The sequence below is a fragment of the Vanessa tameamea genome, chromosome 3 (genome assembly GCF_037043105.1).
Source record: "Vanessa tameamea isolate UH-Manoa-2023 chromosome 3, ilVanTame1 primary haplotype, whole genome shotgun sequence".
In the NCBI taxonomy this organism is placed as follows: domain Eukaryota; kingdom Metazoa; phylum Arthropoda; class Insecta; order Lepidoptera; family Nymphalidae; genus Vanessa; species Vanessa tameamea.
Genome location: NC_087311.1, coordinates 5,841,762 through 5,856,364, shown reverse-complemented (window position 1 = coordinate 5,856,364; position 14,603 = coordinate 5,841,762). Strand labels below are relative to the sequence as shown.

The 14,603-nt window shown below is 32.5% G+C and overlaps 2 protein-coding genes across 4 annotated transcripts in view; one reads left to right on the top strand and one right to left on the bottom strand.

Annotated features, from left to right (window-relative positions):
* LOC113397202 (delta-sarcoglycan-like) overlaps positions 1–2,340 on the top strand; it is a 33,366-nt gene extending 31,026 nt beyond the window's left edge. For all 3 annotated transcript variants that reach the window (XM_026635436.2, XM_064219315.1, XM_026635435.2), the window contains 4 exons: positions 130–319; positions 580–772; positions 973–1,096; positions 1,919–2,340. In XM_026635436.2, the coding sequence (XP_026491221.2) occupies positions 130–319; positions 580–772; positions 973–1,096; positions 1,919–2,113 (702 nt within the window). In that variant the 3' untranslated portion in view covers positions 2,114–2,340. The remainder of the gene's footprint in view (positions 1–129; positions 320–579; positions 773–972; positions 1,097–1,918) is intronic.
* The window catches only part of LOC113397240 (probable transaldolase), a 212,356-nt gene that overhangs the window by 163,449 nt on the left and 34,304 nt on the right, over positions 1–14,603 (bottom strand). The gene's annotated exons all lie outside the window — the stretch shown is intronic.

The following is a 14,603-nucleotide window of genomic DNA, read 5'->3' as shown; positions in this document are numbered from 1 at the left end:
AGTTAAGCAAGTTACGCAAGCTAAGTTTTCTAGACTTTGAGTTTTTAAGTAAAATATATATTAAAGCTACAGGAACATGTAGAATGTAATTCGATGAGGAAAAGAGGTTTGATTTTTACTTTCATACAGGAAGGAATGGGACAACTTCGTATCGTGCCGGGCGGCTTGCAATTATTAGGACAGGCTCTTTTTTTGGACTCGCTGTTTGCATCTAGCGTAAAATCCCGACGAGGACAACCTATTTCAATCGAATCATCTAGAAACTTTACAGTGTCAACGCGAGATGCACTCGGGATGATTCAAAGTAGATTATTTTTAGGTAAGATTTTTTAATTGTTATTTTTTAATCTCGAACATTTTGAATAAACACTTTTTATATATGTACATATATTTATCCACGTATAGATAATTTTTTTGTCTTTGAACCGAATCCTTTTTTCTTCTTGCGTTGGGCTCAGTATAGCTAGCAAGGGTGTCATTTGTATGAGATACGTTAAGCTATTATTTGAATTGCATTCAATGAAATTTCCGAAATGCGTTTTTTTAAATAGTTCTTTTTAAAAGTACTTATTACTTTAGGTCACGACCGCTTAGAAGTCAACGTGGCTCGTTTGGAAGTACGGGACTCCCGTGGCACTTTATTATTGGGTGCAGGACATGACGCAGTGTCAATCGGAGCAGAAAACCTAGTCGTTGCAAGTCCGGCAGGGGTTACTTTCAATTCAGCTGTACAATCGCCACTTGTTAAGGCACCACCATCTAAGCAATTAATGTGAGTATTACTTAATATCATTGACATTACTAATAATGAGCCTCCAAAGTCGTTCTTATAAATTTTTACGACTTCGTAACATCGTCTCGTTATTTTATAGAGACGTTTCATAGAAAATTTCACTATCCGTAAGCAAAATGTTTTTTAAATGTAGTAACCGGGCATAAATCTTTTAAATATAAGTATGTAATGCTTGACAGATTGGAATCACCCACCCGATCGCTGGAAATGCATGCAGCGCAAAGCATAGCGCTCGAGTCACGCGCTGGTGACATAAGCGCCAGCTGTCTATCCACCTTCCGCCTGCGTTCCATCGCCGGTTCGGTAAGCTGACTCAGGGATACCCGCGTATAACACGAACCGAACTATGTTTTATTGCTTCATGTTACTGAATAATGTATGCTATCCATCAAAGCATTTTATGCCAGAACCCGAGATGTCTTTTATCTATCTTATAGAAATATTAATAATTTAAAAATATATTGAACTGTAAGGAGAACGTGTCAGTGTATGTAAAATACATTAGAATAATTTATAGTGGTTATTACTATCGCTCCATTAAATTACGTTTTAAATAATTGTCGATCTGTTCTTAATATAATTATTTATTATTATTATAAATGATAATTAGTTCAACGATATTTTAACGTGCACAATAAGCTTTAACTTAAGTAAATTTACGAAAACAAACAATATTATTTATTAACTAATTTGTTAACAAGCATTAATTTCTTAACAATACTTTTTTTTTGTTGTAATTTTTAAATTATAGTGGAACTAGCCTTCGAGAAACTCAAAATATCATTTGACATTCGAAATAGAATTTAACCGGTCTGCTGACTGACATAATAAGTTAAATCAAATACTTGGGAATTCTTTTAGCTACTCGTATTACATTTAACAAGAGATTAGGCAGCTTATACTCCTGAGTTAATTTTTGCGTTTATCAGCCTTTTCGAAACCGGGACAGACATGTAGAATATGAATATACCAGGACTTTGTGCAAACCCATCTGGGTATGCACGATTATTAGTTACTCATGATTTCCCTTTATAAATGTAACTGATACAAAGTTTCATTATGATCATTTATTCTAGTGATCATTGAAATCATCTAAAGATTTTAATTCTTTGTTATTTATTACAGATTCGATTAGATGCTCCGAATATATACATGCCGAAATTAAAATCAGCGTTACCGTTGCCACCTTCGGGGTCACACAGCCACGACCCACATCATCAGAACATTTACCAATTATGTGCTTGTGCTAACGGAAAATTGTTCCTAGCGCCCCCCCACGGCGTTTGCGCTGCGAGAGAAGAGAGCTTAATCTGTCGATGATGATATATAACAGACATATAAGGTGTGTAGAATAGTATATACTATAATATTGTTATGTATAACTAATTAATACTGTACTGAATTATACCATTTTAAACATTATGCGTCGTAGGAAGATACTAGTAACTATTTCTTGATATAGTCAATTATATAAATCGGAGCTGAATTATGGTTGTATAAATAATTTGTGTTTATTGGGTAGAATAAAATATTGAATTTAACTCGGATATGTTATTAAATTTACCATTTACATAGAAATTGTGACTTTGCAATAGAATATATAGTTTTTTGATCTATTATTATTTTGTTCATAAAACTACGCAAATGTATGTCAAATTATTTTTTACACAAATATTGTTATAAAATTGTATTGAAATAAAAAAGTTGTCTTTAATTTGAGAAATAGTTTGTTATAAAAATATTTAAAAGTCCCATTATTATTGGACAACATAAAATTCTATATATTAATAATAACATTTATCTTTTTTGTATTATCGTGTAAAATATATTACAGTTCAATTGTAAATACCTTTCGATTATAAAATCTATCTTGCGAGATTGTAAACTATCGAAACATTTTTAATGGAGAATTGTTTTAATCCTTTGATTAGGTTGGTTTACTATTTTCATGACACTCCCGAAAAATAATGCGTCATAAAATTGTAAGTAGTATGTTACGGTGTACGGTGACATATATACGATAATAGAATAAGAAAAAAAAAATTATAAATATGTAGAATTTTACGTTGTAAATAACGTTCCTTTTTTATTTCAATTGTAATTGTATCTCAGTATATTTTTTTATTATAAGTTTAAATAAATTTTAAAGAAAACTACTTTTAATTTTTAGTGTGCAAAAGAGTTTTATGTCGTTTCAAAATATGCTACTACTTCCTTTTGCTATTTTGCTCAGCAGTACTACTTATTACACTGTCTCATTATAGCGTTGTAGCTTAGCTGGCTTTAAAAGAGTTCGTGGCTTACAAGAGCTTTCAAATATTGCATCACGAGACGTTATTAAAAATATGTAAAGTCTTTACATATATTAATACGAAATAATTGCATTTTTTTTTTTGTAAGTTGTAGGCTTACAACCGAATTTGTTTTATGAATCTGTAACTGGCTTTATCAACACATAACCAAAAAAAAATGAGTGTTCCACTGCTTAGCAAAAACCTCTTTTACCGTTTTCAAGCGTAATTAACAGAAAAATACATTACAAGTTTTTTGAATATAAAGAAATGAATTCGGTTGATGAACTATGACTGAAAAAATAGCTATCGAAATTATGCAGCAACCAGACATTTGTAAAATTGTTCGTAACTAATTAGTAAAAATATTAAAAATAGTCTTTGGTATATTCGAATTACAACGATTTTGGAAACGTATCAGATTTACATATAAATAATAACTAGTGCCTTTTTGGAGTCGCAATTAGGATAATATTTGGCTAAAAGTAATATCCGCAGTGTATTGCATTGTCTTTTAATAGTTTGAACTGTATGCGATGTTGTGATAGAATTTAGTGTAGTTAATTTGAAGGATCCATTTCGCTATATCACCGGGTGTTTTCTTAATTTCCTAATTTAAAAAAAAGGTTTAAGGTTTTATAAAAACAATCATAGTTTTAACTGCCAAGTATAATATTATATAGACAAAGATTTCAAACTGTTCGACTTGGTCTATGTATATTCCCGAAAGAATTATAATAAATTGTAAATTCTGTCGTTTATAGATTCTTAGACTTTGATTATTTGAAGGACCTTATTGGTTGCATTATTGTTATTTAAGAGCATGTATAAATCTATAAAAATATAATTAAAAAAAAAAAACTTCTTGTAACTGAAGACGTAGTGACGTTAGACGTTAACTAGTGTATTTGTTTAACAAACGCTTTTCCTGTTTGCATATTTTAATTTCTTTCTTATTAATTTATAAAAAAAAATGTATAAAATATGTTTTCTTATCAATTCATTAATTCTAAGAAAGTATCAATTTTATATTATATATTGTAATGGATTCCATTAAAAATAATGATTCAAAACAAAGCTATACTCATGTTGCATATAACCTAAATGTATAGAATGAGGTATTAAAATTGTTGATATTGTTGTACATATACTGTATTATGACACATATAGAAATATTATGATAAATAGAAATTAATATAAAATGACTGTGACAAAATGTGTTATTTTTTAATAACAACCTTTTTTGTATAATATTCCTTTCTTAAAAACACTAGTATAAAATTTGACAGATCCTTTTCTCGAAGATATAAAATATTCTCAAAGTTCGTAATTGAATCGTATCCACAAACCGCAAGCACTTAATTGTATTATAAACGAACTGAGAATAACTTCGGAACTTCGTCATTTCATTTGAGTTTAAAACATGTTTTCGCAAACCGAGTATACTAGACCGACTTTCTTGCTTATATGTGACACTCCGAGCGACAGGTGAAGTCAAACGAGCCGAAATAAGCACGAAAACATAATTATATATATAGTTGTGTTTTAGACATTAGTTTTCATGTAGATATTTAAATGCGTTTTGTATGTAATTATGTACGGACATAGGTACATGTATGGGCTAGTATTATGAAACTTGCAATCGCCACGAGCTTATACGTTATTGTTCCTGCTTTCATTTGTTATTTCCCTATCAATAGATTTCAAAAACTATTTGCTGAAAAATAGAAGCCTATTCCCCGAAACTATTTCAAAGCGAAATTCCAATTTACTCGGATAAACAATAGTGAAAGTAGAATCAATAAAATACCAATATTGTCTTTTGTTACCGTTTATTGATTTCTTGATTAAATTTATGATATTCACCTTAAGAAAACTTAATAACTAAACGTTCCAAAACACTCAATATAACAGGCATATTGCGAGACACAATGAGTCTCCGTGAACAGTCAGTGCTAAAGTTTAATTAAAGATTCATGATAAATCGTCGTAGGAAGCTGCATTCTGCGCCGCGTCTCGCACGTGAATAACGTCCGTTCCGCGAACACTTAAATAACTTAAGCCAGTAACCTAACAATAAATTCATGAGGCTCCACTCCTTTTGTTTGGAGGCGCGCCGCGCGCTAATTGGCAGGAAGGACCGTTTAAAACGTCTCAAATGAGCTGGCGTTACCGTCATTATAATCATTAAATGTATAAAGCCCGTTGCATACGTAACCTAATTGTTTAAGCCACGATGAATTAAGTTAATGTTTGATTTTAAAGTAGCGGCTATCTCAAATCTGAGTTTATTATATTTTACATCAGGAAATGATATTAACTTCTCACAGTTCCAGCTACGCCTAATTTAATATTACACGCCTTTGTTGTGGTATTGCGGAGAAGTCTTAAAGCCTTTTCAAAGACACCTCCCGCCTCGAGCTACTATCAAGTGAGCGAGAGGAAATAAAGTTATGATTTATGTAGTGAAATATGTAGCAGGCGGAGAGCCAACGTTCTAAGCGTTCTCGACGCGCCAACGTGAATTTTCTCGAAAGACACTGGTTGTACATTAAAAAACATTGCATTATTATTATTTTTTACTAATCGTTCGTATTTTAAAATGAATTTGTTGTCCGATATCATGCAATCAGTCGAATATATTACAAACACTTCCGAATTTCGATGCTTCCAACTCATTTTATTATCAATTAGTTGCTAACTTTGAACTCGACTCTCACTTGAATTAAAGGAACGTGTAGATTATATACTATCAAGCTGCAAGTTCATTGTCAAGTTCGCTCACGTGGTCGGCTAAGAAACTTTCTAAGAGTAAGTTTAAAATAATAATTGATATAGAGCCTGAAGTAACTTGTACCAATTTACCTCGAACAACGTAATAATAAAATTTATTCCGTCTGTGTAAGGGTTTGTCTACATTTATTTTTATTGTTGCTATTCATAATAAGTTAAAGTTAAACTTTTATTCGATATAGAAGCATTATAGTATGAGAAGTTTTTATTGTCAGTAATTTATTTTTAAAAATATTTTAATATTTCAAGAAATAAGTATAAAAATTTAAGAATTGCAGTATTATTAAAACACTTGTTAATTTGCGACTATTAGTATTCTTCAGAAAGTCAACAACAATTAGACACTATTAAAAGTTGTTGATAGTTTAAATTAATTCCAGAAATGTTTGTCACCAAAACATAATCACAACATAAGACTTGCCAATTTTCCCTTTGATGGGGAACAAAATAAAGAAGGAAGATTTTTTTTCATTTAAGTTTACTAAAATCTTAATAATATTCTTTTGATGTGTTATTTTCGAATATTTATACAAGTAAAATTATTAAGTAAAAGTTAAACAGTTATCTGTCTCTCTGACAGTCAGGTCATGTTCTTAGGTTGATTTGACGGAGGTCGAGCGTGGTCTGCCTCGATTAGGGCGCTAGTCCCGACCGGATTTGATTACGCTCCGACTAGAGATTATTATGGCGAAACGTATTACGATATCATGCACGAGAATGTTCCTCAGTATATTTATGTATTCAGAATCGGAAATATTAAAACTGAAATTTTTAACAATATATGAGTACATAAAATCAAACTGCTTACATTTTAAATAAGAGTATATTAGTCTCGAATAACGCAAAATTATTAAAATTTCAAAATATTATACTAAATAATAAAATTTTTTTTACGTAGGATAAAATATAACTTTAACGTAATAAGAATAAATGTTTTATATGTCATAACCTCAAGTTACATAAACCTTTAAATAGCGCATATTTTGCTTTATATTTCAAAGGAAGTGAATGGAAAAGAGGGGTAAATCACGTGTCCGCGTGATTCAATTGTCTAACCGCCGGTGACCGTCTTCAAGCAGACCTGCGTCATGTCGACAGCGAAGTGAAATGTCACGCTCCCCAATAAAATTAACACGCACAGAGGGCTCTGTCAACAGAAACAAAACTGTTGCTTTAACGTTCATGCTACGATAACGTAGCGCTCAGTAAGTTGACAGGGACACACTCGCTTAGACAATAAAGCGGCGTCAAACTCTATTTATAAAATAAATAGTCTTAATCTGATGGGATTTTAGTGTGTTGTGCACAGAAAGTAATCACAAAATCATTCAATTATTCACACAAACATTGTTGTCTTTTAAAATAATCAATTATTCCCTTTTGAAGATTTGAGAATAGCCGTTGAAAAAATAAAGTTCTATTTAAAGTTAAGCCCTTCAAGTTTCAAGTGAAAACATAAGCTTTTAGAGCTTTCATCACTCTGCTCCAATATGGGATAGTGGATCCGTGTGGCGGAGTTTTATCCTACGCAGACACATTTCCTCGCGAATTTCTCGTCCGCCGCAGAGCACGAAATGAATAATAAGCATAATCAAACGCATGAAAACTCAGTGACACTTACCGGGGATGTAACCCGCAATCTCCAGTTAAGATTGTTTATGTAATATAACTATATTAATCTTATTAATTAACTTGGTGGTGGGGCGTTCACATATTCTACCGCCAAATAACAACATTAAAACCAAATTTAAATGTGACCATCTAAATAGTTTTTCTACCAACACCTTACTAAAGCTAATTTAAATTTAATATTACTAACAATATTCTCACACACCATAATTTTCATTTCGTTCTGTTGAATAAATTATAAATTAAATATGCGGATTCTGGTCAAAATAATTAGTTCCAAATGAGAAAATTTATATAGGAGATCTACACTCCGGCAAGAGGAACTGTTTTCACTAATATATATCTTAGTTAAATATGTAGATTCACCCGACTGCATTTAGAGCAGTTGGAATGCAAGCAAGGTCTAATGTAATGCAATTCAACTGCGAACATTGGGCAATGGGATAGAACTAGATTCCAAGCAAGCATTTAGCCTCCATCATCTCAGCCTAGTGGTGGATATCAATAGTTATGCATTATGTAGATAGCGCCTCGAGTACTGCAAACCTCTTCTGGCAATGTTTACTCAAAAGCTTGTTAAATCGAAATAATTTAAAGCAATCATTTTTATTGTGTGAGTAATGCTATATTCCGAAATGTGGTCGTTGTAAAATATCCCACTACTGGGCAAAAACCTCCTTATCTCCTCTTATTCCACTGCTACAGTGAGGGCTGGCGGATAAGCAATGTCGCAAAATAATAAACAAATTATGCAAAAATACAGTGATGTTTGACAGAATTTGAACCCACGATCGTATTCCAACAAGTGAAATATCTCGATTCGAATAATTATCGTTAATTTATCCTCGAGACATTAAAATACATTAATGATATCATATCGTATAAATATCACTATATGAAAATACTATTTTTTCTTTATATTATTTTAGAGCGATGCAGAATCCACTGCTACCTTTGTCACGCCATCATTTTATATATTTTATTTTATTATATGTACGTTTTAAAGAATTAATACTATACTAATTAATTCTATGGTGTCCATTTGATACATGTTTTCATAAAACAATCAACTTTAAACGTTTCGAATCGTTTTCGTCCCGTAACCTTTTCGATCTACTTCGTATACATTTAACACCGAGTGCAGTTTCCTTCGAAACATTGACGCCTGTCGAATAAGTCGGTACGTGTGAAGCAGCTTAAGTCAACTTAAATGATAGCTCTGCAACTTTGAATTTTGCATGAACTCATGATAACCCAATTCTCCGCTAGTATGACGTAAATTTAAAGTATTAATTTTGAGACTGACATTTGAGGTACCGACAGAAAAGCATCCTGCACCACAAACCTTGTCATGTAAAATATGAAACAGCATGTAATTCAATATTTTTGTGAAAGTTATACTAGAGATGGTAATCTCGACACAATGAAGCATTATATGACGGTCTTCATTAAAATGTCAGTAATAACATAAGTACGTGCCAGGTAAAAGAATTCATTATTAAAATGCCTTCCAGCCTGCAATTGTCTGTATAATGTTGAGAAGGATTTAGGGCGCAATACGTGCCTGTTTGGAGGAAGGAATGGTTCTGGTGATTTAGTGTGCTGGAAGCTTCCCTAGGTTTTATTAAAGAGAAAATAATTAGTTACATAGTTTATTTTTTAATAGAAACATTGCTAAAAATAGATTCATTGATAGACCCTATTACACAATACAAGAATTTAAATGATTAACACAATCATTTCATTTCAGAAAAGTAACAACTACTGAGTTTTTGCTGGTTTCTCTCGCAATTTCGGAATTGGTGATGATCACTTTCAATTCAGTGCTGTAACAAAATGCTTGTAACAAGTGTTCTTAATATCCCTTCTTGAATGAAACATTTTCAAATGGGAGATTCCAGTTTTACTTTTGCTGGTAATTATTTCAAGTTAATATTCTACCTATCCTTCGGTAGTTACTTTGTACTTGAACAAACGCGTTTACGGACCCCGTGTATAAGTAAATTAGTTTATTTCCTCCAGGCGACAATTTAGCTCACGCTCTTGTCACAAATTGTCGGCGAGGGGTAAATGCAAACTATTAAGGAAATACAGCAATTCAACCAGCCCTTACCCTACATTACGGCGCAATCTTACAACGTCAAAATTATAAGCAACACCTTCTCATGTCGTGTCTGAAGGCAGTAACACGTACTGGCTGCGAGCGGGCATTAAGCAAACGAACGCCGGCTCTGTTAATATTTTAAGTCATTTACAGCGAACTCTGAGATAGACGCTATTCTGAGTATACACAACGTATATACTTTATACATATGTATATATAACTTGGAACATATATACAGATATTTTTTAAGTTTAACTACTATGAAAATGGAAATAAGTAACACCATTATTTTAAATTAGAAACAAACAACAAACAACCACTCATCACGAGATCATCGAAACTAAATGCCTGATTGAGTTGAAATTTAGCATAGTTACTCTTTTTGTGACGTTGACGATTTGTATGAATTTTAAGCGTGCGAAGCCAGGGCGGAGAGAATTTTACCGTACATTAGTTACAAGTATTTTTAGTAGAAATTAATATTTATTTCTACTACTACTTATGCGCTCTATGGTTTGTAGCTATTAATTTGTAATGATCACAGCATATTATTTAATTGTCCGTCTGCGGGCTAAGGTGTCCTCTTTAAGGTAGAAGGTCTGGAGATTATTCTAGCACGCAGCTCCAATGCAATTATCTCGATGTTTTTCTTCACCGCCGAGTAAGAGATGAAATATAAACACAAATGTAACATAAACATCATGACAAACATAAATGATGTTCTAGTATTGAAATACTCATGATAATAAATTTCATGAACATCACAAATAATGTAAAACATGAGTAGTACATAGTTTGGTAGTGATCTGAACTAAAGAACCACAACGGCGCCGGGCAGCGACCTCGGCGTTAAGAAAACTAGATACGAATAAATTTACAATTCTGTATGTGAGTTCACCTGCACCGGACAAATGCTAAAACTCTTTCCCGTAACTTGCTGTACTGAATTTAAATGTCGTAAACAAACAAGCCCAGCACAACATGTATGTATATGTTGCGTGGTATGTCCAACTATTTGCCAGACTTTGTTTATCATTCAGTTTTTGCTTGCACTGTCGCACCGCACACCTTCCAGTCGAATTTTCACAATCAAACTGAATATTTTTGAGTTGGACCTAACTTAATATTTTACATCGAACATTTAAAATAGTGGCAATGGGAACTACACATTTAGTGAAACTGTATTACAGTAACATGCAAAGCGTTCTCTCCTTGCGAGAAAATCGTTTGGAGCTCAATCCATTACGCTGCACCAATGTGGTTGGTGGATATTCATGGATATTATATTATACATATATGAATACAATACAGAATTTTATCTAACACATGCTGGTTTCCTCGTTATATATTTCTTCATCGCAAAGTACGTAATGGATTACTAATTATAATTTACAAATTAAATGTTTATTGCCCGAATACGGCGACTCTTGTTTTATCAAGAAAATATTTTAGCTACTAAGCATTATAATGTATAATACAGAAGCTAAAGTAAGAGAAAGCTATTACTTACTTACCTCTTGTTAACATGATTTTAATAACTTTATATAATATAATAATATAATTCAATTCTTAAATAAAAACATAATATACGTAATACATAAATTCTAAAAAGGTTCGATCGATTCATATTAGTCACTAATTGGTCGGTCTGCATCTCAAAAGCTCTTGGAAATATTCATGTTTTCAATTTAAATGACTAAAGTTGGTATTAAAACTGTTATATTGGTACGGCGAATAACTGACAGTGAAGATGAATATAGAAAAAAAAATGGTGATTAATAATTTGCAAGCAATAAAATATTCAGATATATTTGGAATGAAATAGGTATATATTGATAATTTCAATTAAATAATCTTTTTTCATATTTACCTCTCCAATGATCGTTAGTTAAGCTTGAGTTAGAAGAGGGAGTGATAATAGCCCAAGGGTCAGGATTAAACCTGCTACTTTTATATCGCTATACTTTTGAGCTGAGGGTTTAAATAAAATTTGAAAAATATATTAATAATAATTATTAAGAAAAAAATATATAAATACATCAAGTATGTATAATAAATAGAAAAAAATTTGACCTTAAGTCCAAAAGAAAAGTAAAAAACACATGAAGGACATCCCGCGGGCGGGCAGGAAGGCTTGGTATTGGAGTCTAGCTATTTCTGGGAAGCATGAGCTTTATTAATTAAATTCATATGCAAATGCAAGAAGTCTAAACACTCAAATTGTTTAACAATTTGGCGATTGCAAGGCAGAATATCAACAGTACGACATGGAGCAAAGCAGGTGCTACACGAAATTGATTTGCGCGGCGTCAATCCCGCGGCGGCTCGCACTCGATTGATGACAACTCGTTCACATCGACTAGTTCGTCAAGTGTTCACAACTGGGGCTTTACATATTGATTGAGCGTATATTTTCTGGCTTGCAATGTACAGTATTACTAACGATTTATCGGATTATTTTTTTTTTATATACGTATAATTGGATTGTAATATCGATACAGCTATGTGAAGGTCGCAGATTCTAATCCTTACCGCTTGTCTATCGTCACATCCACTTCAGGCATTTTTTTTACACATATTTGGAGAACACCTCATTATTCATATATAAATTTAAATAAACAAACTCATTTTTTACAACGACAGAAATACATATTTATAAAACAAATATATTTATACTGAAGGAAAAGAGGCGGCAATGTAAGAGGCATCTTTATCTGCACGTAGCACGCTCTGTCCTTGCCAACGAGAATCTCCACCAACTTGTTTCTGTAAGTATGAAATATAGAACGGGACGTCACGCGTCGTATCCGTCGTCGCGATTATATCCTTAGATGTAGCTTTGCCTTTGAGATTTTAAATTTAAATAATAACAAGTATTATATCTGCAACATTATTATGAGAAACTTGAAACAAACATAGTACGATGCCACTATTTGGGAAGTTTGTAATAAGTACATAATACTGTATCGGCGAATTTTCACGAAGTAATCGACGGGTGTCAGTCGTAAACGTTCACTGTTCGGAGTTATAAACTTTTCCTTTTCACCGGGCATCAACGCGATGAATTATGCATGGGAATTAAGTTTGACGTCAGATAAGCAGCCGAAAGATTTATTTGCCGATATGATGTGTAGAAAACAATCCAAAAGTTGTTTGCAGTTTCTGAAATATGGCTCTTGTTTTATTGCGAATACGTCAAACCTTAGCCTTAGTTTGCTAAGTTTAGACAATATAGCACTTAACTTTTGTTGGTAGATCTTTATCTGAGACAAAACTAACAGAAACTTATTTATACAACTAAAGTGTTCATTTGACAACCAAATATAAGTCATACTTTATTCTTATATTCCTTATTGTTTTCAATAATTAAACACACATATAAATAATTATCATATATTTGGATATGAAATAATTTTTATATCTGGTTTTTTAAGACTACAATTAATTATTATGACCGATATTGCAAATATATTAAACATAGTGTTATTATCTCAGCTACGCACGCTCTTACATGAATTGCCCGGAAATTTAACTTCGTTAAGAATGAAATATGTCCCGTCGTTATTCCACGGCTTGTTGCGCGAATACTTACATTTCCAGTTCTCCACCTCTAGTTTTCTCATCATACCCAACGGAAATAATTTTAACCGAGACTGAGTTATGACAAAACTCCAACGGACATTGCCGCATCCGTAATGAGAATGGAGTCGAGATATATCCGTAATTTATTATCACATGCTCGTGTTCGGAGTAGTCTGTAGCAAGAAATCGAGTGTTTTTGTCATGAATATCCAATACCAGTAATGCTTCCGGTATATTTAGTATTTACTGAAGGTAAAATGATACTTTGTCTGTGTCTCCTGACCAGAACAGGGAATATTTACAATGTGCTTCAGTAGCGCTGGAGAGATAAGACAAGCTCTCAGTGGGCGGGTGGTGCAAGGAAGTGTTTAATTAAATTTGTCGGTGAAGGTATTCCGCTTTACATCACGTTGCTAATCACAGGTAGGCCGTCGACACGTACGCCCATTTGAATACCAAACCGTTCCTTTGAACTGCCTTCACACTTATTTAAATTTCCTAGCATTGAAGAAACTCGTTAAAACTTTCAGGAAAATAAATTGAATTTAAAAATGAAATCGTTTTAATTTAAAAAATATAAATGATTTAACAAATATAAGCAAGATTTTTGTATCAACATTTACATATCAATATGTCAAATTCACTTCATGGTCATCATCATCAGGCATTCATAATGCATTGCTGGCCGTAGGTTTCTCTTGAAGTGCGTCAAGGTTCTCCGCCTTCCGCATCCACTCTGATCGCGCTTAGGACTCGTCTGCTCCAACGGCCATCGGTCCTTCGACATACATGACTAACATACTGATTTCCATTTCAGTCAGCTAATCATGCAATATATATCTATAATCTATATATCTATAATAACTTTGGTACTTTTCCGGATAACCTTATTTCTGAATTTAACCTTCAAAGATATTCCGAGCATAGGCTACTCCATAGTACGTTGAGCGGCCTTGAATTTGTGACTAGTCCCGCAGTTAGTGTCGACCTTTCGGCACCGTAAGTAAAACCAGGTAAGACGCGTTCGTTGAAAACAACTTGAAACCAACTATACAAACTGACGTAATCTAATCTTAATTATGTATTGACCCTATAAATTGAATAATAATAAATAAAAATGTCATATTAAAGTATAAATACATCATACAATTTCTAAATAAATAAGTTAGTATTTAAATTTTTAAACTAATAGTATTATTAGAAGTTTTCACAACTAATATTTTCTCAGAAAATATTAGTTGTGAAAATTCTCAGAGAATATTAGTTTCTCATAAAATATTCTCACGAGGAGAATACAAAAGATATTTGACTCGTAAAGAAAATGTCAACTACGAATTATACATGCGATTGCTTAAATCATGGTGTCAAGTGAGCATGTTGAAATCTACGTAGTCTTGAAATGTTTAAGGAA